The sequence below is a fragment of the Gavia stellata genome, chromosome Z, assembly GCF_030936135.1.
Source record: "Gavia stellata isolate bGavSte3 chromosome Z, bGavSte3.hap2, whole genome shotgun sequence".
Lineage (NCBI taxonomy): Eukaryota > Metazoa > Chordata > Aves > Gaviiformes > Gaviidae > Gavia > Gavia stellata.
Window position 1 is genome coordinate 64,534,634 of NC_082637.1, and position 22,658 is coordinate 64,557,291.

At 40.4% G+C, this 22,658-nt stretch overlaps 1 protein-coding gene across 1 annotated transcript in view; it reads left to right on the plus strand.

Moving 5' to 3' along the window:
- The window catches only part of MAN2A1 (mannosidase alpha class 2A member 1), a 125,328-nt gene that overhangs the window by 15,930 nt on the left and 86,740 nt on the right, over nt 1-22,658 (plus strand). Inside the window, exons 3-6 of the mRNA XM_059833274.1 lie at nt 6,127-6,271; nt 18,906-19,077; nt 20,793-20,920; nt 22,479-22,652. Of these exons, the coding sequence (XP_059689257.1) occupies nt 6,127-6,271; nt 18,906-19,077; nt 20,793-20,920; nt 22,479-22,652 (619 nt within the window). The remainder of the gene's footprint in view (nt 1-6,126; nt 6,272-18,905; nt 19,078-20,792; nt 20,921-22,478; nt 22,653-22,658) is intronic.

Genomic DNA, 22,658 nt, shown 5'->3' on the forward strand with positions numbered 1-22,658 from the left:
AACCCCCTGCTCAAGCAGGGCCACCTAGAACCAGTTGCCCAGGACCATGTCCAGATGGCTTTTGAGTATCTCCAAGGATGGAGATTGCACAGTCTCTCTGGGCAATCTGTGCCAGTGCTCGGTCACCCTCACAGGGAAAAAGTGTTTCCTGATATTCAGGAGGAAGCTTCTGTGTTTGTGCCCATTGCCTCTGGTCCTGTCCCTGGGCATCACTGAAAAGAGCCTGGCTCTGTCCTCTTTGCACCCTCCCTTCAGGTATTTATATACATCAATAAGATCCCCCCCATGCCTTCTTTAGGCTAAACAGTTTCAGTTCTCCCAGCCTTTCCTCATAGGAGAGCTGGTCAAGTCCCTTCATCATGTTAGTGGCCCTCTGCTGGACTCTCTCCAGTGTGTCCATGTCTCTGTTGTACTGGGGAGCTCAGAACTGGACGCAGTACTCCAGGTGTGGCCTCACCAGTGCTGAGTAGAGGGGAAGGATTACTTCCCTTGACCTGCTGGTAACGCTCCTCCTTAATGCAGCCCAGGATGCCATTGGCCTTCTTTTCTGCAAGGGCACATTGCTGTCTCCCATTCAATTTGGCATCCACCAGGACCCCCGGGGCCTCTCCTGCCAAGCTGCTTTCCATCCGGGTGGCCCCCAGCGTGTACTGGTGCCTGGGGTTGTTCCTGCCCATGTGCAGGACTTTGCATTTGTGCTTGCTGAACTGCATGATGTTCCTGTTGTAACTTTTGAGATCCCTCTGGATGGCAGCATGACCCTCTGTTGTATCAGCCACTCCTCGCAGTTTGGGGTCATCTGCAAATTTGCTGAGAATGCACTCTGCCCCATCATCCAGATCATTAATGAAGATGTTAAACAGGACTGAACCCAGTATTGACCCCTGGGTACACCCCTGGATACTGGCCTCCAACTAGTCTTAGTGTCACTGATCACCATGCTCTGGGCCTCGCTGTTCATCTGGTTTTTGGTCCATCTCACTGTCTGCTCATCCAGCCCATACATCAATAGCTTCTGTATGAGGATCTTACAGGAGGCAGTGCTGAAAGCCTTACAGAAGTCAAGGTGGACAATATTCACTGCTCTCCCCTCATCTACCAGGCCAGCCATTTCATCATAGAAGTTGCTCAAGTTGGTCAAGCATGGCTTGCCATTGGTGAATCCATGCTGACTTTCTTGTCCTTCATGTGCCTGAACATGGTTTCCAGGATTAGCTGTTCCCTCACCTTCTCAGGGATCAAGGTGGGGCTGACCAGCCTGCAGTTTGTTGGGTCCTCCTTCTTGCCCTTTGTGAAGATAGGAGTGACATTGCTTTCCTCCCGTTCTTGGGCACTTCTCCTAATCACAATGATCGTTCAAAGGTTCGTGAGGGTGGCCTTGCAGTGACATCAGCCAGCTCCCTCAGTACTTGTGCGTGCATCCCACCAGGCCCCACGGACTTATGCATGTCCATTTTGTTCAAGTATTCCCTGACCTGGCCCTTTTCCAGCAAGGGCACATCTTCCTTGTCCCAGACTTCTCCCCTGGTCTCTGGGGCCTGGGATTCCTGAAGGCTAGTCTTGCTAGTAAAGACTGAGGTGAAGAATATATTCAGTACCTCAGCCTTTTCCATGCCCTATGTCACCAGGCCCCTGTCTCATTCAGCAGCAGGCTCTAGCCTTCCTTTTGTCACCTGTGTACTTATATAGAAGCCCTTCTTTTTGCCTTTGACGTTCGTGGCCAGATTCAACTCCATTTGGGCTTTAGCTTTCCTAATGTCATCCCTGGATGCTCGGGCAATGTTTCTGTATTACTCCCATGTTACCTGTCTCTGCTTCCACCTTCTGCATGTTTTCTTTTTGTGTTTTGAGTTTTGCCAGGAGCTCCTTGTTCATCCATGCAGGCCGCCTGGCATTTTTGCCTGACTTCCTACTTGTTGGGATGGACTTCTCTTGAGCTTGGAGAAGGTGATCCTTGAATATTAACCAGCTTTCTTGGGTCACTTTCCCCTCCAGGGTCTTATCCTGTGGACTCTGCCAAGCAAAGAGGCCCAAGTCTGCTCTCCTGAAGTCCAGTGAAGTGATCCTGTTTTTCACCCTCCTCCCTTCTCTCAGGGTCCTGAATTCCACCATCTCATGGTCACTGCAGCCAGTGCTGCCTTTGACCTTCACAGCCCCAACAAGCTCCTCATTGTTGGCAAGCAAGAGGTCCAGCAGAGCACCTCTCCCCACTGGCTCCTGTAGCCAGTTGGGTTAGGAATTTGTCACTGATGCACTCCACACACCTCCTGAATTGCTTATGTGTTGTTCCTCCAGCACGTAACAGGGTGGTTGAAGTTCCCCGTGAGGTCCAGGTCCTGCCAATGTGAGGCTGCTCCTATCTGTCTGTTGGAGGGACTCATCCACTTGTTATTCCTGGTCAGATGGCCTCCTCTCACACCCCTACCCCTCACTGGTGGGATTGCAGATATCACCACCTGGGCCTCCAAGACCTTGATTACTACCCCCAGAGCTCTGTAGTCACTTTTGATGCAGTCCAGGTTGCCCGGGCAGTATCATTGGTGCCTACATGGAGGAACAACAAGGGGTAGTAGTGAGTGGGTTGGATAAGCTTCGGCAGTTCCTCTACAACATCCTGGATCTGGGCCCCTGGCAGGCAGCAGGTGATGGGTGAGGTCATTGAGCCAGTTATTTCAGATAACTGTTGATTAAGTTTTCAAGGTGTATTTCCTGAATTGCGTTTTCCAGCTCTTGAGCTCATAATCATGGCAGCATGGTTTGAGAAGACAGTAAGGTAATAGATGTTAGGGAAAAAATCATGTATGTTATGGACTCTAAAAATTGGTATCTTGCAGACTGCAGGGAGTTGCTTGTGAAATTCAGGCTCCATCCATGACAACTCACAGGAATGTGAGCAATTCCATGAATTGTTGCTTTTTAAACAAATATGTTTTCATGGTTGAAATGTCAAAAGAGTTTATCAGTCTTAAGGTCACTCATTGGTAACTGGCAAATTTACAGAGTATGCACTTAATTTTCTTCAGAAGGTTGCATTTCACAGAAGAATTACAGTTCCTCAAAATCAAATTTTAAAAAAGCAAGAAAATAATGGTATTAGGGTAATTTCAGTGTAACCCTTATTTGGTCTGTTCAAGCTGCCCTTGCAGAATGCATATATCTGCAAGTATTGCACTGGTATTGTCCATTAAACAACATTGTCCGGAGGTGGAAGTAATTGTGGTGGAGCAGTGACGTGACAAGAACATCTCATACGGGCCATAGATATCTAGTGTATGGACATTGTAGGCCCAACTGAGGCTCTGCTAGTTCTAGGATTACAGTGGTTTGTATTCCCCATCTAACATTGCTTACTTCTCTTTGTATCTTAAGCTAAAGGCCTGTGGTGGTTTGACGTCGGCTGGCTGCCAGATGCCAACACAGCCAAGGTCAACCCACGACAGTCCTTTTTGGCACCCAGTCTGGGGCTTGAGGAATGAGAGATCAGGACAGTAACTGGGAGTGGTAATGCCCAAAACTTGGATTGGACATTGCCAGAGTGAAATGACCTTCTATGACCAGGTGACCCGCCTAGTGGGTGAGGGAAAGGCTGTGGATGTTGTCTACCTGGACTTTAGTAAAGCCTTTGACACTGTCTCCCACAATATTCTCCTGGAGAAGCTGGCGAGTCGTGGCTTAGACATGTGCATTTTTCACTGGGTAAAAAACTGGCTGGATGGCCGAGCCCAGAGAGTTGTGGGGAATGGAGCGAAATCCAGTTGGCAGCCGGTCACAAGCGGAGTCCCCCAGGGCTCAGTTTTGGGGCCGGTCTTGTTTAACATAATTATCGATGACCTGGATGAGGGGATCGAGTGCTCCCTCAGCAAGTTTGCAGATGACACCAAGTTGGGCAGGAGTGTTGATCTGCCTGAGGGTAGGAAGGCTCTGCAGAGGGATCTGGACAGGCTGGATCCATGGGCCCAGGCCAATTGTATGAGGTTCAACAAGGTCAAGTGCCGGGACATGGTTGAGTGAGCATGATGGTGTTGGTTGGTGGTTGGACTTGATGATCTTACAGGTCTTTTCCAACTGTAGTGATTCTGTGATTCTTTGAAATAACTGTGGGGATTCTTTTTTTGTTGTAATGAGGTGAGGGATGAGGGGTGGAGTTTTATTGTGTATGTAAATCTTTCACTTTTTCAGTGTTGTTATGTCATTTTGATTTTGTTGTGGGAATTTTTTTTTTGTAGACATAAGTGAAGTTTGTGAAGAGTGTGTGATGAATGTATATTTTATCTACTCTTCTTAAATATGTGTTTCACAGAGGTGAGGGTAGAATATGTTGGGTGCCCGTGCCCAGGTGTTGGCAGCGGGGGGCTCCAGGGGTGGTGTCTGTGAGGAGAGGCCAGCGCTGTCCCATGCCGGACACAGCTGTTCCAGCCAGCTCCGAAACAGACCCACCACAGGATACAGCTGAACCTTCCATCAGCAAGGGTGGTGGCACCTCTGGGAGAACGTGTTTTAAGAAGGGGGAAAATGCTGCATGGCAGTGAGGTATAAGGAAAAAAAGGTGGGAGAGACAACCCTGTAAACATCAAGGTCATTGAAAAAGGAAGGGGAGAAGGTGCTCCAGCCAGTGGAGCAAGTGAGGGACACCACTGTGGAGCGAGTATTTCTCTGCAGCCCGTGGAGGACCCCATGCTGGAGCAGGCAAAAAGTGTGAGGAGGAAGGAGTGACAGACAGGAACCATTATGGACTGACTGCAACCCCTATACCCCTTCCCCACTTGGGGTAGGGGGACATAGAGGAATTGGGAATGAAGGAGTGAGGTTGAACCAGATTAGAAGAGGGGTGGGGAGAAGGTGTTTTAGTTTTGTCTTTGTTTCTCACTATCCAACTCTGTTTTAATTGACAATAAATTAATTTAATGTTCCTCAAGTTGGGTCTGTTTTGTCTGTGATGGTAATGGTAAGTGATCTCCCTGTCCTCATCTTGACCCGCGAGCTTTTATTCTTATTTATGCCTGTGTCATGCTGAGGAGGGGGAGTGGGAGAGCACCTGTGTGGAGGTTTGGCAGCCACCCAAGGTCAACCCATCACAGGCCTTAACTTCTGTAGCCAGATGTTTGTTTCAGATGTCTATTTTTTTTGAGTTTTCTTTCAGGACAGAAACCAGCTTACAACTGGAAAGTTTTAACTCCTGTGGTGTTCATGTAGTTAATGACTCCTGTAGGCTATTTTTGTGGAAGTGAAATGTTTGTTGAAGAAAGTTTGTCAGGTGTACAGTTATATTCTAACATGGGGTTAGAACTAAACTGAAGTTTAGTTTTTTAAACTATGAAAGTTTTTTAAACTATAGTGCCAGTAAAATGTTTGTCCAGATGATAAATCGTGTTCATCAAGTTTGCCATCTTTCCTAAAAGCAGACCAGAGCGTTTAAAAAAAAAAAAAATATTAGACCATAACTTTGGTCTAAACTCACATGAAAAGATTCTCTTTGAAGCTATCTGGTGGTATCTAAATTTCATAGGACTTTGTTAAAGTAACTCTAGAGTTGCTTTAAGAACGTGTAGCCTTCTTATTTGCATTGACAAATGAAATATGTCCTTCTTTCTATAACTAGTGTACTGGGCAACAGTAAATGTGGAAGGAGCTTTGTTACAGCAATTGGCTATAGTTCTGTACATTTTTCCTTGATAGTTTCTTTCAGCTCCCTTTTGTGAGTTTGACTTTTGCCTCAATCTCTCTCATGTTGTCATCTCTTCTTACTGCTTGCTTAGTTTGCCCCCTTCATCTTCTGCATTCCCCTATTTAGTGTATCATGCTCTTCTGTATAATTCTCTCCCTACCCTCCTGCCCCAATGCCATTGTGAGCTGTCATAAAGGCTCTTATTCCTACCTTTTATCTAATCAATTTCGGTTTCCTCAGAACAGGGCCTGCCAAATGTTCTACTTCCTGCCAGCTGTGTCTTGGGTGTCCTAGTGTGAATTGAAACTTGCTCTCGTTTTTCAGTTTTCTATTCATTTGACACTTCACCTCTCCCTGTGTAAGGAACAAGCCAATCCATTTTGATGAAAACAGCATTGGTTTTTAATAGCAGAATAGTTTTTGTGAATTCATGTTTTCTATTCCCTTTACCCTTTTTTTAGATGTTGGATGTCTATGACATTCTTCCTTTCGATAATCCAGATGGTGGCGTGTGGAAACAAGGATTCGATATCACATACAATGAAAATGAATGGGACAGTGAACCGCTTCAAGTTTTTGTTGTGCCTCACTCACATAATGACCCAGGTAATATTTTAGCTGTATTGATTTGGGTATCTAGAGGCTTTTGAATTAAGAAATATATTGCCATTTATGTTAAGATTTGTGTTTTTTTGAAGCTTACTACTTAATATGTTAGATTTAAGTCTAGCAAGGCAGTTAAGCAGATGTATGATTCAAGTGCCATTGACTTCAAGTGACAACTTTTGTTGTAAAAATTGTACATGTACTTATTTATTAACTGGTGTAGAACTTCAGTGTTGATATTGGAAGGTAATACAGGTTTTCTGTGTTCATCCTCCTGGTCACCCAGTCAGTTTATTCATGGTTGCATTAAATATGGCCTGTTCTTTTTTTGACTTTTTGGACTGTCATAGATATTTAACTCTCAGCCTGTGCTAAAGAGATGTGCTTTTTGGAAGATGTGACAATGGCAAATCTGAGGCTTTTGGCTGTAACACTTTCTTTACTGTTTTGTGCACACCCCCACTGCCAACCTACAGTGGGATAACATAAAGTCTGGATTTCAACTGAAACCTAGGTATGCTTGCATAATTTCACTTCTTCCTCCCAAGTGTGTATTTACTGTGTAATAAATAAAGTGGGGAAGTGTCACTTTATTTTGCAATGAGTGTAAAATACACCCAAAAGCAGTGCATTATACTGCTGTAGTATATTCCTGGTACGTGTACACTGACCATGAGAAGGTGGTGAAGCTGCTTGTTACTGTGGAAAGCCACAATTTCATTTTTTCAAACTTTCACAATTTCAAAATTTCACAATTTCAAACTTTACTACTGTGTACTTCTAAAAATTTTATTTGTTGTTTGAAGTACCATGGATCTGAGTGAAGTAAGTAATGGTAGTTTCAACATAAATTACTTTTATTTGTATCTAGCATTTTCAAAGAAAATGAACACTAGAATTTGGAGGGACTGTATTGTCCATTTATGACAGCTAAAATAACAAAGTATGGATATAGGAAAAATATCCAGAGAAAATAATCACGGTATAAACTTTGATCTGCCTTTTTCACAGTTCACAGAATCACTACGGTTGGAAAAGACCTGTTTTGTAGAACTGTCTTTAAACCTGATGTCCATTTATTTCCTCTCTGGTTGTTGTTCTCCTGGAAACTTTCCCAGAGAGAAGCCACACTCTGTACCATCATTTAATGAATCTGAAAGCATCCTAAAGGAATGTACGGAACTTATAATTCTCTTGATTCTTATTAGAATGGGGTATGGAGTTTACCTCTCTCCCGTCTTTCTGCTGAAGCTAGTAGGATCATGTCCTAATTGGGGGAGGACTGCTGGCATCCTGCTAGAGGCCAGTTGCCTGGTGTCACATCTGTCCTCCTGAGATGATTTTAGCTGTATTGAACAAAGACCCCCTGCACAGTGCAGGCTGAGGTAGCTCTACAGGAGCATGAGGCTTGGGAGCTGCAGGAGAAAGTCCCAAGGGAAGCTGAGAAGAGCTTTGCATAAAGCTTCGCTGGTGTCCGTTCAAGTTGTGAGGTTCGGTAGGGGCTCAGTGTTCTGGCACTGATTTTTTTTTTTTTTTTTTTTTTTTCAGATGCAGTCTGTTAGTGGAGGCTAAGAGCCTGCATTTTTAATTTTCACATTCCCTGCCTCTTTTCAGTAAATCGATAGGGGAGACTTTTTTTTATGTTCTTGATATTAACTTTCAGACCATTTGTTTTGGTAGACTTTTCCAAACCTAAACAGTAGCTCCCTGCTAATTCTGATGCTAAGCTTGCTGTTTGTCTAGGTTGATACGTCAAAATGGTAGCGTCTCTCCTCTTCCCACTCTAGAATTTATAAAATTACTGCAGTTTCATGACTCCACATCCAAGATGTTTCAGATCTCTTGGCATTGCCATTAGAGATAGACCACTGCCCCTTTCTCTAAAGAAGGCTAGTTTTGACTATCCATATGGGCCCTATAAAAGAACAAGGTTTTTTTCAACACAACCCCCGGTTCTTTTTCTACAGGTTCTAGTAGTTTTGTTTGTATATTTAAAAAAAAAATAAAATTATTTTTATTTTATTTACATTCCTTTTGTAACTGTCTTCCAAAACAGAATATATTGGGCTGATGTCCTCTGTGGTGCCTGGCCTGTCTTGTCAGTACTTCATGCAGAATTGACCAGTTTCTGTTGTCATTCTGGAAGGACTCTTTGGAGCTAACCTTTAGCTTTTACACCTCCAGGCTTCTACTTTCTTCTTCACATCTAGATTCCTGTCTTGCCTCCTATAGTAATGCAACCAGCTGTGCTAGATTTTCACAGCCAACACCTTTAGTGTCTGACAAACTTCAGCGTGGGGTGCCTTGAATCTAGTGTTTGGTTCATCCTGTAGCACCAGTTCTGCTTACCAAAAGTGGCCCACTGAGCACTCATATTCTAAGGAATTTGAATATTGAAGTTACTGGACCTCCTTTCACATCAAGATTATTTTGGTAGATACTAATATCTGTCACTACAAATTACATTCTCCTTCACTGTATGCCAAGCAAGGCATACAGTCTTGAGGCTGCTGTTGGCTCAGCTGGCCAAATAGCAAAGGCTGGTCAATGTCAGGTTATGCTGGAGGAGGTTTTGTCAGAGCCTCCAAATTTTTAGACGTGTCTTTTGGGACTAGCAGACTAAATAGTTCTGTATTGCTGCTATGAGGAGGGTCCCCAAAATAGTGGAATTGTTGGGAAAAAGGACACATATCTCATTAGCCTCCAAATTAGGATGGCAAATTACCCCCAACTACAAACCGAACAAAAACCCAGAAGCTCCAAATAAAAAACAACCACACCACTGAAAAACCAAATAAACAAAAAAACACCAAAAACCCCCAGACCAAACCCCTCCCACCCGCTCCAAAAAGAGTTTTGAGTCACCAGAATTACTGAACGTCTAAGACAGGTAAGGCATAGATACTGCTCTACAACCAGAGGTAGCCTCATCAACACCTTTGCCTGTTTAACTTTTTGTGTTATCAATCATGGAATTTCCTGTACTTTCCCAGCAGGAATTTTCTACTTACCCAGGAAGTGTGTTTGCGATGTGCCTGTCTATTCCTTAATTTTGTATCTGAATGATGTCTCTTGGTACACTTGAGAGCTCCATTTAATGAAGCTTAATCTGATTCTATTTTGCCCTCTCCAGCACTGCTCTGACCCTCTTCCAAACATGTGTCGGCCATGATGAACTTAGCTTCAGAGACTGATCTTTTACTAGCATTCAGATATCTATCTTGGAGGGAGTCACTCATTAAATATATAGTAAGGTACCTGTTCTTCCAACTCCCTGAAAGAATTCCTCTCTGTGGCTGCCCCTTCAATAATAAGGTTTGAAGAATTCTGTGAAGTGAGAGCTGTCTCTCTTCTTTCTGTTGCAACTTTTATCCTGCATGGGTTATTGCCAAGGACTTGCCTGAAGTCTTAACAGTGTTGTCTTTCACCTTTGATAGCTGACTTTCTTACTGGTGTCCAGTTTTGGTTCCTAAAGTCTTATTCCTTAATACTGAAGTTCTTCATGCCTTTACTATAAAATTATATCTGTCCTTTCACCAGTGGCAACAAAAATAAAGAAATCTGCATTTCCTCATGCATACAATCTAAATATCTACCAGCTTGTTCAGGCTCCTCAGTTGAGGTCAAGCAGAGTTAAATTGAGATATAATCCTGGTAAAAGTAACCTGTACCATCACCAAAAATGATCATGCAAGACTGGTTATTGTTTGCTTTTACAAAGAGTGTTAACATAGAAATCTCCGGACTTGGTACTGCTTTTGGGAAGGACATTTCTGTGGAATTGTCTGCAGTATGAAACTGCATATTAATAAGCACTTGAAAGAAGGAAAACTTATCTCTAACAGAGATCTGAAATCTCTTGTGTAGCTAATGGTTACTTTATTCCTTTCCCACAGAGGATTGAAAGGCATGGTGCAAAGGAAATGCCTTCTAGCAAAAAAGCTTAAGGCGTAATGAACCCATAGTATAGCAATGTACATGAATATATGTACCAAGAAATGGGGTCAGAAAAGATATAACTGTATTAGCTGCAGAAGCTTTAAATTCTCATTACATTTTATGTTTTCTCATCTGAGTTTACTTTAACTTTTCATGTAACCAGTTATGCTCGTGAGAATCTGTAGCTCAAAGGCAAACAAACAGCCTTGAAACAGGGGTGGTCTTAGGGTCCAAGTTCTGTTTTGGGGGATGACTTCTGTGCTCATGCTCTGAAACACTTGGTGTTGCTAAAGTCTGCTAAATCTGGGTTAACTGCTTTCCTGTGAATTCAGCCAGGGCCTGCAAACTGGGGGTCTCTATGCTTCTCCCTTCAGTAGCTAATATCTTTACCTGTTGTTGGGAAATCAGGTACAAGAATGGGTCGTCTTCACACTTTTGATCAGTGGCAGGCATTATTGTTTTAGTTGCTGGCAGCTGATGAAGATTTCAGCACCTCAGTAGCATGTCTGAATTGGGGGGTTGCACCCAGTGCAGGTTAATCTCAAGCCAGGGAGAGACGTTCAGTTTACAGATAGCTGTGTTGTGTGAGTTATAGTTATCACAGATGGGTGGCATTTCTTTCTGGTGCAGATTAAGGAGCAATCGTATCACCTGCTGTGCTGGTAAAGCCCTTGTGTTAGCTCTCATGTACTTCAACAGCAGTTTCACGTGACTGCCTGAAGTGGATTAGGCAGCTGAACTCCAGAGGGGCGAACCCTGCTCAGGGACAGCGATATTGTTAACCAGAACAACTGGACTTGAAAGATGATGTTCAGATATGACCCGAGGGGTTAAAGACACCTCTAGCATTTATTGCTCTGTTGGCAGTGATGATTTCGGTAATGTATTCTCATTAAATTATTTAAGAATTCAGTCTTGTGAGCTTTGTAATGTATGTGTGTACCAGATCAGAGTATTTTATTGCTGAATGTGGTTGTTACAGACCTAGTACAAGCAGCACTTAAGTGGAACTGAAAGAGACTGAAATAGATTTTTTTTTTTTTTCCCCTCCCCCCTCTGCCTGCTCACCCCCAATTTCTGCCTAAGTAAAAATGTATGTGAAAGTGTATGTGCACCTATGTCAGGTCTGAATACTACTTTTTAACACTTCATTAATTATCTATAGTATTGGTAACCTTACCTTACTAGCACTCACATTAACCCCTTTTTATTATTTAAGACAGTCTCCATTTCTCAGGTGGAAATCTGTATAGCCCTATGAAGTTAATTGCAGTGATAAGATAAAAGAAAACTTAAGAATAAAAGTTCGATGCTCTTAAAACACCATGGAGTTTCAGGTTTGTTTTCTGGTGAACAGATCTGGATATTCTTTTCAGGTGACTTCTTAGTTTTCCTGACATGTTTGGAACACGGATTGTTTACATTGTTGTCTGATGCACCAAAATATAAGAACAGGTTAGTGTAAAGCTGAAGCAGAGAAGAAAAAATGCTAGTTCACAGAATCACAGAATCACTAAGGTTGGAAAAGACCTGTAAGAACATCAAGTCCAACCATTAAAAAAAAAAAAAAAGAAAAACAAACAAACAAACAACAACCCACCCACAACCCACAAAATACACCTCAACCCCCACCAAAACAACCCACCCACACCACACAGCACCATGCCCATCAAGCCACATCCCACAATGCCACATCCACACGCTCCTTGAATACCTCCAGAGAGGGTGACTCTACCACCTCCCTGGGCAGCCTATTCCAATGTTTCACTACTCTCTCAGTAAAGAACTTTTTCCTAATATCCAACCTGAACCTCCCCTGGCGCAACTTGAGGCCATTTCCTCTAGTCCTTTCACTAGTCACTTGGGAGAAGAGACCAACACCCACCTCTCTGCAACCTCCTTTCAGGTAGTTGTAGAGAGTGATAAGGTCTCCCCTCAGCCTCCTCTTCTCCAGACTGAACAACCCCAGCTCCCTCAGCCGCTCCTCATAAGACTTGTGCTCCAGACCCCTCACCAGCTTCGTCGCCCTTCTCTGGACATGCTCCAGCACCTCAACGTCCTTCTTGTAGCGAGGGGCTGAAAACTGAACACAGTATTCGAGGCGCGGCCTCACCAGCACCGAGTACAGGGGCACGATCACCTCCCTACTCCTGCTGGCCACACTATTTCTGATACAGGCCAGGATGCCATTGGCCTTCTTGGCTACCTGGGCACACTGCTGGCTCATCTTCAGCCAGCTGTCAACCAGCACCCCCAGGTCCTTTTCTGCGGGGCAGCTTTCCAGCCACTCTTCCCCAAGCCTGTAGTGTTGCCTGCGGTTGTTGTGGCCAAAGTATAGAACCCGGCACTTGGCCTTGTTGAACCTCATCCAATTGGCCTCGGCCCATCGATCCAGCCTGTCCAGATCCCTCTGCAGAGCCTTCCTACCCTCAAGCAGATCAACACTCCCTCCCAGCTTGGTGTCGTCTGCAAACTTGCTGAGGGTGCACTCTATCCCCTCATCCAGATCATCAATAAAGATATTAAACAAGACCGGTCCCAAAACTGAGCCCTGGGGGACTCCACTTGTGACCGTCCGCCAACTGGATTTCACCCCGTTCACCACAACTCTCTGGGCTCGGCCATCCAGCCAGTTTTTAACCCAGCGAAGAGTGCACCTGTCTAAGCCACGACTCGCCAGCTTCTCCAGGAGAATACTGTGGGGAACAGTGTCGAAGGCTTTGCTGGAGTCCAGGCAGACAACATCAACAGCCTTTCCCTCATCCACTAGGCGGGTCACCTGGTCATAGAAGGAGATCAGGTTGGTCAAGCAAGACCTGCCCTTCATGAACCCGTGCTGGCTGGGCCTGATCCCTTGGTTGTCCTGCACGTGTCCCGTGAGCGCCCTCAAGATGAGCCTCTCCATAATCTTCCCCGGCACCGAGGTCAGGCTGACAGGCCTGTAGTTCCGCAGATCCTCCTTCTGGCCCTTCTTGTAGGTGCGTGTCACATTGGCAATCCTCCAGTCGTCCGGGACCTCACCCGTTAACCAGGACTGCAATGACGTTGAATGACGTCTGAAAACGTTACCTTTAAAAGTTTCAGACTGTAAATTGAAAGTTCACTGATTGGTATATTCATGTTATGTTTTAATAGGAAGATTAGAAAAAGGTCAGTCACCACTGTTTGTCTAGAACTTTTTTTTCTTTTTGTAGACAGCAGCAAATATGAAGAAATATGAAGGCTATGTAGAGACTACAAAATATACATTGAATGGTGAACACCTGATTTTTCTGTTGTAGAGGAAGATGAGATCTAGGACTAGAATGGGAAACTGGGCAGCTCACAAGTTTTTCTTGACATGCTGAATTACAGAAATCTAAGTTTTATTCCGGGCTCGCTTCTCAATTTTTCTGTGATTGCATATGAGATGCTAGGGGGCTTTTAGGGAGAGAGTTTTTTCTTTCTCGTTTGTCCGGGGGAAAAAAAAAAGAAAATTCAGGGCAGTTCCACTGAAAATTGACAGGACTGTTACAGAGAGCACAATTCTAATTCTTGATCAGTATAAATTTTCTTCCTATCTTAGTTACTAGGGCAGCAGATTTGATATGTACACAGCAGAAATAGACCTTGCATTGTGTATGCCTAACACATAAGAATTCTAATTATAACTTTTGAAGTACCTCATGGTTCATGGCAGTTTTTGCTTTTGGAGAAATGTGCAATCATTTGAGGTTTTAGCTATGCTTGTGAAATTAAATGTGGTCAATATGGAATGATTCTTGTGGTCCATTGAGCAGAGATCTTTTACAAGTTAAAGTATGCCATTGGAAAAGTAAATACACTGTTGTACCTTTTTAATATTGGTATCTGTACTCCTACCTAAATGACTTTATTTCAGAGAATATTTTGGGGGAACCAGGGGCTCATCTTCTATTTATCTTCTTCCGAATCAGAATGAATGCTTCAACACAGCGATGTTCCAGGTGGCTTTCTGTCTTATTCTAGTTTATACTATGCCAAATAGAAGAATGAAAAACTTTTTAGTTTTAATTTTGAGATAGCCTTACCTGAGAGACATCATGTTTCTGAAGTTTTCTTTCACAGACTTGGACAATAAGCATTCATCTTTATTGAAAAGATACTTCTTTTTAGTGAAATTAGCACTGAAATTTTATGTCAGAAACATCTGTAAAATATTAACTTCTATATTTGCTGTATTTGGTTTTGATATCATAGAATGATGAGGCAAGATTTCTAAATTAAATGATGCATATATTTTATACCTTAAAATAAGGAAATTTTTTTATTGCTGGATCTAGAAAGGAGCTAATGCTAAATTCTTTCCATGTGTAATCGTACTTACTAAAATGTAAGTTAAAACTTAGCTTTTGTATTTATTTCTAGTATTTGCATTATTGTTGCGGTGAATTGACCTTGGCTGGATGCCAGATGCTCACCAAAGCTTCTCTATCACTCCCCTTCCTCTGCTGGACAAGGGAGAGAAAATATAACAAAAAGCTTATGGGTCGAGATAAGGACAGGGAGAGATCACTCATTAATTACTGTCATGGGCAAAACAGACTTGACTTGGGGAAATTAGTTTAATTTTTTACCAATCAAAATCAGAGTACGATAATGAGAAATAAAACCAAATCTTAAAAAAACTTTCCACACTTTTGAGGACAAACATGAGTGAGGCAATCAAAAGGCAAGCAGCTTAACAGAGCGTATCCTCTATTGCTATCACATGTGCTGGCAGAAAATGAAAGTATCTGGGAAGGTCCTGAATACTGAAGACTAGCATAATGATGTTAAAGACAGTATTTTTTTTTCTTGTTTAATTTTTATATTGACAAAGGTACTTACTTAGATTTAAACCAACAGGTGTTATTTTGCCGATATTAGCATATTTAGTTTTGGTAACTGCAGCTTTAAACTATCACATTTTCCATGTGTAAACTATATTTGTATTAAAAGATTCCTGATCCAAATACGCTGATAAACCTTTTCTTTCAACTTGGGAACAACTTCATAGTTTGTGGATAAGCACAAAAATGAACTTGAGTTGTACTGGATTCTTATGTGATATTGGGGACTGAGATGTGAAATAATACATTTAATGTGGTAGTCTTTAGTAGTAGACTTATAGCTAGCAACTGTAAATTAATTTATTTGTTGTTCTGTTCAGGTTTTGGGAATTTTTTTTGCTTTTTATGGCTCTTTGTAAAGTTAGACAGCCTCTGCAAGTCATGGAGTTAAGAGCTATCAATGGCATGAAATTTAACAAGAGCAAATGCTAGACTCTGCACCTGAGATAGAGTAACGTTGGGCACAAGTATAAATTGGGAGAGGAGTGTCTGGAGAGCAGCCCTGCAGAAAGGGATCTGGGGGTGCTGGTTGACAGCAGCCCCACATGAGTCAGCAGTGTGCCCCGGCAGCCAAGAGGACAAACCGCATCCTGGGGTGCATCAAACACAGTGTAACCAGCCGGTCAAAACAGGTGATTGTCCTGCTGTATTCAGCGTTGGTGCAGCCTTACCTTGAGTGTTGTGTGCAGTTCTGGGCCCCACAATTTAAGAAGGATGTGAAGGTCCTTGTGCATCCAGAGGATGGGCTTGTCTAGTTTGGAGAAAAGGCGTCTGAGGGGTGACTTCATTGCTCTCTACAGCTTCCTGAGGAGGGGAGGTGGAAAGGGAGGTGCTGATCTCTTCTCCCTCAGATCCAGTGATAGGACACCTGGGAGTGGTTCAAAGCTGTGCCAGGGGAGGTTCAGACTTGACATTAGGAAGCATTTCTTTACCAAGAGGGTGGTTAAACACTGGAACAGGCTTCCTAGAGAGGTGGTTGATGCCCTAAGCCTGTCAGTGTTTAAGAGGCATTTGGACAATGCCCTCTTTAACTTTTAATCAGCTCTGGTCAGGCAGTTGGACTAGATAATTGTTATAGGTCCCTTCTAACTGAAAATACTCTGTTCTGTTCTATTCTATTTAGAAATAAATATATTTAAGTGCAAGATGCCAGGTATACAGTAATTAAATTCCAGAGGACTTTCTCTTGTCTTGCAACTAATTCTGTGAATACTTGTAAATATTTCCTAGGACTTTCTGAAGATTCAGTTGTTAACCATGTTATACCCTTCCTCTCTAGCTTAATAAACTGAATATATTAAAATAAAACAACCACTAATCATAACACTGCCCTTCCTACATCATAATGCATTCTTATGCCAGCTGCCTTGTCATTTAGCTCTGTGCTTCTTTATTAGGTTGGTTCATTAAGTTTTTCAAGAATGTTTAAGGCTAAGTCAGTGTAGGTTTGCTTTTATTGCTGCAGTATAAAAATATGCTAAAATAGTTTATTATTATGATATATTTCTGTATAGAAAAAACAGTATGCTTTTAGTTCATCCTCCGTTAATTGTGTGCTAGCATGATGTTATCTCTTGCAGAACAAATTCCTGGTAAAAAGTTAGAAATTTGTAGTCTGCTACATGGGGATCTTTTAATGTAAATATTAGTAAAATATTTCTTTGATTTGTTGAAATGTAAATGAACATTGAAAAAGATTAATTAGTTATGTGATCTCAATTCTTTGGGTGAACGTTTACATTAAAAAAAACTTACTGAAATAGGCAGAGATCACAACAGATTTTGACTAAAAACAGCACAAAAGGAAAATAAATTCAGGTTATTCATCACTTTTTTTTTCAGTCTTCATGAAACGATTGTGTAACATTAATTTACTGTCAATTTTTTTGGTATTAAGCTGTTTTCATGCCACTAAAGAAAGTATGTTTTACGTTTAGATTTTAAGCTCTCCTATTAATTGTCTTGACAAAATGTATTTTTCCCCTTTACAATAGATTAGATTACATCCTAGTGTTTTATCTGTACAGAAACTTGTATCAGATATGATGATTCTTCTAGATGCTAAACATCTGTTTAAAAAAAAAAGATATTGAGCTAACACTTGTCCTCTGAAGTGTTACAGTTTTATTTCCTCATTTGCAAAGTAAAAAAGGGAGGGTTTTGGAAATTTGTGGTGTGTTCGTTTGTTTCTGAATACTTTATTAAAATTGGACCTTTACAAAGTCAGAGTGAAACCTGGAAGTAATGCAGCCAAAGAAAGAGTGCACCAGTATCTAGTGGTTATTCCTAATTACAAGTTTCTTTATTGGAAATATAATTAGCAATGTGATGTGAACTGGAAAAGAATGTGCATATTGTCAAATTACATTGGCTTTGCATTTCTGCCTAAGATGAACGTCATTTATTTTTTTAACGTTAAAATAACGTAGAAATTAGCCTTTCTGAGTCAATATTCAGACTATTCAGTAATAAAGTGGCTTTCTTTTATTAGACTTAAAAAATTATTTTTTTAATAGTAAAATTTTCTGCATTTATCTAACTGCCTTGAAACAATATTATCTCATTCCAGAACAACGTAATCCTGTATCTTCTTATAAGCAGACTGGCATTGTGCTAGAATGGCAGTGCCTCTGCAGAACAGAACTGGTAAATCAGAGTGGAGTTACTAGGATCTTATTTGTCTGGAGTACAGTCCTCAATTGTACAATTCCATTGTGTGGAAACTTTCACAAAACCTTCAAATGTGGATGCACGCTATAGGACTAATTCATAACTTCACTTGCATTCTTCAGTAGTTACTCTGTTGTATATATACCTCCTTAAACTCAACTGCTGAGTCCCTTTTGGAAGCACTTGAATGAAAATGCTCATACGTGACAAGAGCTGGTATGAAGAGTAGGAATATGCCACTTGTGTATTAAGTAGACAGTCTTATCTGCTTCTTTTTTCCAGTAATAGTTACAAAAAGAACATAGCCCTTCCAGGTTCTGGGAAGAAAAATGCATGTGCTTTGTCATGCAAGGTTTTACAGAGGAGTTAAAGAATTTAATGGAAGGCTCTGCACTGAGACATCTGAATATGTGTTAAAGTTGGTTTTTCCTTAACTCTGCATCTCACTGATATCTTTTCTAATGAGGGATGCAGCTACAATATATTTGTTTTCTCAGTCATTGCTGACAAACCCCTCATTCATAAATGATGCTGAACATGTGCTGCAGAGCTTACTGCTGCTTTGTTTGCCCCCATTTTATTTCTTTACCCTCAAGGTCTGTGGGATACCATTAGTGGCTCTTAATTTTCTCCTTAAGCTGCAGGTTTAAGGTGCTGCTAGTAAGGATTTTAGTTCAGTTGTTTTCCATAAAGTAGGGTGATGGGATGCTTTATGACTTGAAAGAACGTTGAGGGAAGGATTGGAGGGTGTTGGGGGTGTGTGTGTGCTGGGAATAGGGCCTGGGCAGGGAAGATGATCTGTTAGTAGATGCTACGGTCCTTATATGAGAGATGAGGAAGCCTGGTGGAAGTTATCAAGGAAAATCAATTTGCAGATATGTACATCTTCCTTTTCAATTGCTTAATTTGTGCTTAAATAAAAAAACCACAATTTTTTAAATCTGTGTATTCTGTTGATCAAAGCAGAAAGCCTAATATTCCATATATTTATACATTTAGGAAATAAAACATCTAAAAAGAAGCTTCTGGAGAGTTTAGCACTTTGAGCTGTCCACAGCATGTAAAGTTCAGCCTTTTAAGAAGATGGTTTGCTTAACTTTTTGTAGGGAGTGGGAAGAAGACATGTCTCCAAGACTGTTGAAAGCAACTTAAATTTCGTATTTTCTTTTTCTTAGGTTGGCTGAAGACTTTTGATGATTACTTCAGAGATCAGACACAGCATATCTTAAATAATATGGTTATAAAACTGCAAGAAGACAACCGAAGAAAATTTATGTGGTCTGAGATTTCTTACTTTTCAAAATGGTGGGATGGAATAGATGGCCAAAAAAAGGATGCTGTTAAAAGGTGTCAACATTGAACTATTTCTTATCTTCCATGTGGCATGTTCTGAGACTTTGTGTATTTGACTACACTGTAAACTTGAGATTTCAGTTGTTGTGATGCAGAATTGCTGCAATAATTGACTACTCAAGTTCTGATTTTTTTGGCTTTGTTCATTTTTTCCCAGTTACAAAATGAAACTCTGTTTAGAGAAGTGAAGCCAAATTACTGAGTTGCTGAAAAAAATGACTAAAAGTTTCCATGTATAACCATGAAGATGTCATTCAAATTATAGTGGAGTTGTGATTATAAACTTGATTTGTAGTCACCTTGAAGTATTGGCAATGAAATAAAAATATTTCATATTAGCTATTTATATATGATAATTTTTTCTTCAGTTATAACAATTATGAAATGAGATTTTTTTGTTTTTAAATATCTATATTTTTTATAAACATGGAGCTGCTTAAATGGTAAAGCATTACATACTTTACACCCTTGCTGCTCTTAGTTCTTTTTAAAAATCACAAGTCAAAATGTAATACAGAAGTAAAAGGTTTGTCTAGACATTGAGACAAGAAAGCATGCTGCTTGGATAAACTTGAAGTAAGGATCTAGTTTTGAGTTTTCAAAAGGGGGTGGTTGTTTGGTTTTTTTTTTTTTTTTTTTTTTTTACTTTGCTTTAAGACAGGATCCCACAGTTCTTAGCTCATCTCTGTGATGCCCTCCTTCTTATGCCCGCCTTCAAGATGCACGGGTTACAGTATACATTAAGGCTATGAGAGCCTCACAGCTGCAAAGGTTAGGTAGTGTTGGAAATCTTGGGAATGACACAGAAAACTATCTATTTAAAAAATCATGTACAATGCATGAGTATTATATCACAGGTGTTTTTTGAGATTAAAAAGATGCCTTAGAACACAATAAGCAGTAAATTATAGTCTCTAGGGAACTGTGCCCTTTCTTCGGGGGAATCAGGTATTGGTTAAACTGCTTTAAGACTTACAGAAGCTGCACTGGAGATTATTTTTGCTGTATGTTTGTCATTACTCGTATGGGCATTAGCTATAATGTGACTAAGTTTTCATAAGCTTACTGTATTTCTTTCTTGGATTTTCTTGAATTAATTAAACATTTATATGCTAGTGTACAATGTAAGTGCTGAAATTACATTATTTAACTGTAGGGACCTCCTGATGCTGGAAGCATTATCTTCACTGACATCTTAATAGAGAGACTTGATCATCCTGTGATCTGTATCAAGAAGGCATTTTAATGAATGAGATGGTCTGACGCCTTTATAGATATAATAAACTTTGAAGCTCTCTAAAACAATAAAAAGAACAATAGATCAAAGACAGGGAGGTATTAGTGCTTGATATGTGCAATGTCTAGGCATCTTGCTCAATTGTCCTTCAGTACTCTGGCACATAGACTTTTACTTTTGTGATCTGTGCAGGAAATAGCCTTCTTCCTGATTTTAAAAAAATCAAATAATACGGCACATGCAGTAGCGCTAGTAGTTTTCGTTGCAGAGAGGCATTAAAAATTTTGCTGTTGATCTATTCATTCTTTCCCTGTTTTTCATTAAAGAAATGTAGTCCAGTGACAGAAGTAGCACAAGCAATTTAGATTTTGGCATCATGTCCCTGGTAAATACCTATTGGGTATTCAGAAATTGATTTTTAAGAGTGTATTTTCATATGCAAGATTCTGAACACAATGTACATATTTTCCAGGTTAATAAAAGATGGACAATTTGAAATAGTAACAGGAGGATGGGTCATGCCTGATGAAGCCTCTCCTCATTATTTTGCTTTAATTGACCAACTGATAGAAGGACATCAATGGCTAGAAAAGAACCTCGGTATGTAGCTTGACCTAAAATTGAACTGTGTTAATACAGGAAGTCTATCAGAAAATGCTTTTCTGCATTTCTGAGGTGCTTAGAAGGCTCTTTACTCTGCTTTCCTGAAACATTGCTTTCCTGAAACATTAAATCAGACCACTTACTGGAAGCTATAGGATTGAGTCTAGAATTTGCAATTACTGTTTGCAGATAGAAGTTCCTGGATGAAGTGTATTTAAACAATTTTATGTCATAACATTTTGTCTTGTTCAATGAAAGATGTACATAGTATATTAGCATAATAAAATATAACACTAGATCATGCTGAATTGTAGGTCACATGTCTCTGGTATCACAAACAGTTTCTGACTGCCATTTCTGTCTTCTGAAAATCATGACAAAAGCCTTAAAATGACTTAAAAATTTATATTCCTTTCATGTTTTTGGATCTGTTCTGCAGGCTGTGTATTCATTAGGTTCTCTTATGTAAGGCTTTCAAAAAAGTAAATATGAGATTTAGTAGTAGTTGTTGTTGTTGTAGTAGTAGTAGTAGTTATAAAACCTAAACCCATTGCAATGTTAGAGTCGTTTGTATTAAAAAAAAAAAAGCCAACTTACTCGCTTTTGAAACTTTGAGGAATTACTGACTGCAGTAACATTGGCTGAACTGTTTTGGTGGCTTTGGGAGGTTTTTTTGTTTAGTTCTGTAAATAGAGATAACCCTTTTCATACAGAAAATATTTGCACAGTGATTTTAATAGTAAGTTAACATTACTTCATCCAATTAACTGAAATTATTTTGAAAAGCTGTTTCACTATGTTTTTCTTAGATTGCAATTTCCATAAACACATCTTGACATAATTAAGAGATGGGAGGAGGGAAGGTCTAATAAAAGGGTAATGCATTCCCTACTGTTTTTTTGGTAAGACAGTAAAAATGTGCTTAAGGAGCCATGTTGAAGAATCAGTTAAGGAACAGTTAGATTTAGCTTCTTTATTTGCTAATATGAAGTTCAGTGAAAAGACAGTATTAATCAACATGGTTCTAAAGATTGCCAACCAAATAAATCGGAAGAAAAGAAAAGATAGTTCCAAAGACAACAAAGGTTAACATTATTTAAATTACAGTGAAAATTCAACAAGCTACAACATCAATCCATCTCCCTCCATTAATTTTCTTTCAGCTTTCCTTTCCAATTGTAACATCTGTGAACTACTTAAAGTGAAAAAGGAGATGTATTTCATTATGATTCCATGTAAAGATGTTTGAGATACAGTTGGAATAGTGTAACAACGTAGAGTACTAATCTCAGTTTTTTTATGTAGTTAGACAGAATGCCTTGCCTCTAAGACATTTGAGTTTTCTTTTTTTTTGTTGTTAATCGTTTATCAGTTTAATTCTAGTTTGTTAATTCCAGGGTGTGTTCTGCAGGAGGCTTAATACTCAGCTGTATATTTTAATTTATTTTCTTGGAAATTTCATCTTTAGTGCTCTGATTTGAATTATATTGGTATAGCTTTCTTTGAGTGAAAAGTAAAACTTTCTTCCCATTTTATGTTTTTCTTTTGTCAACAGGAGTAAAACCAAAGTCTGGTTGGGCAATTGATCCTTTTGGGCATTCACCAACAATGGCCTACCTTCTGAAACGCACAGGATTTTCCAATATGCTTATACAGAGAGTTCATTACTCAGTTAAAAAACATTTTGCAACACAGAAGACACTAGAATTTTTTTGGAGACAGAACTGGGGTATGT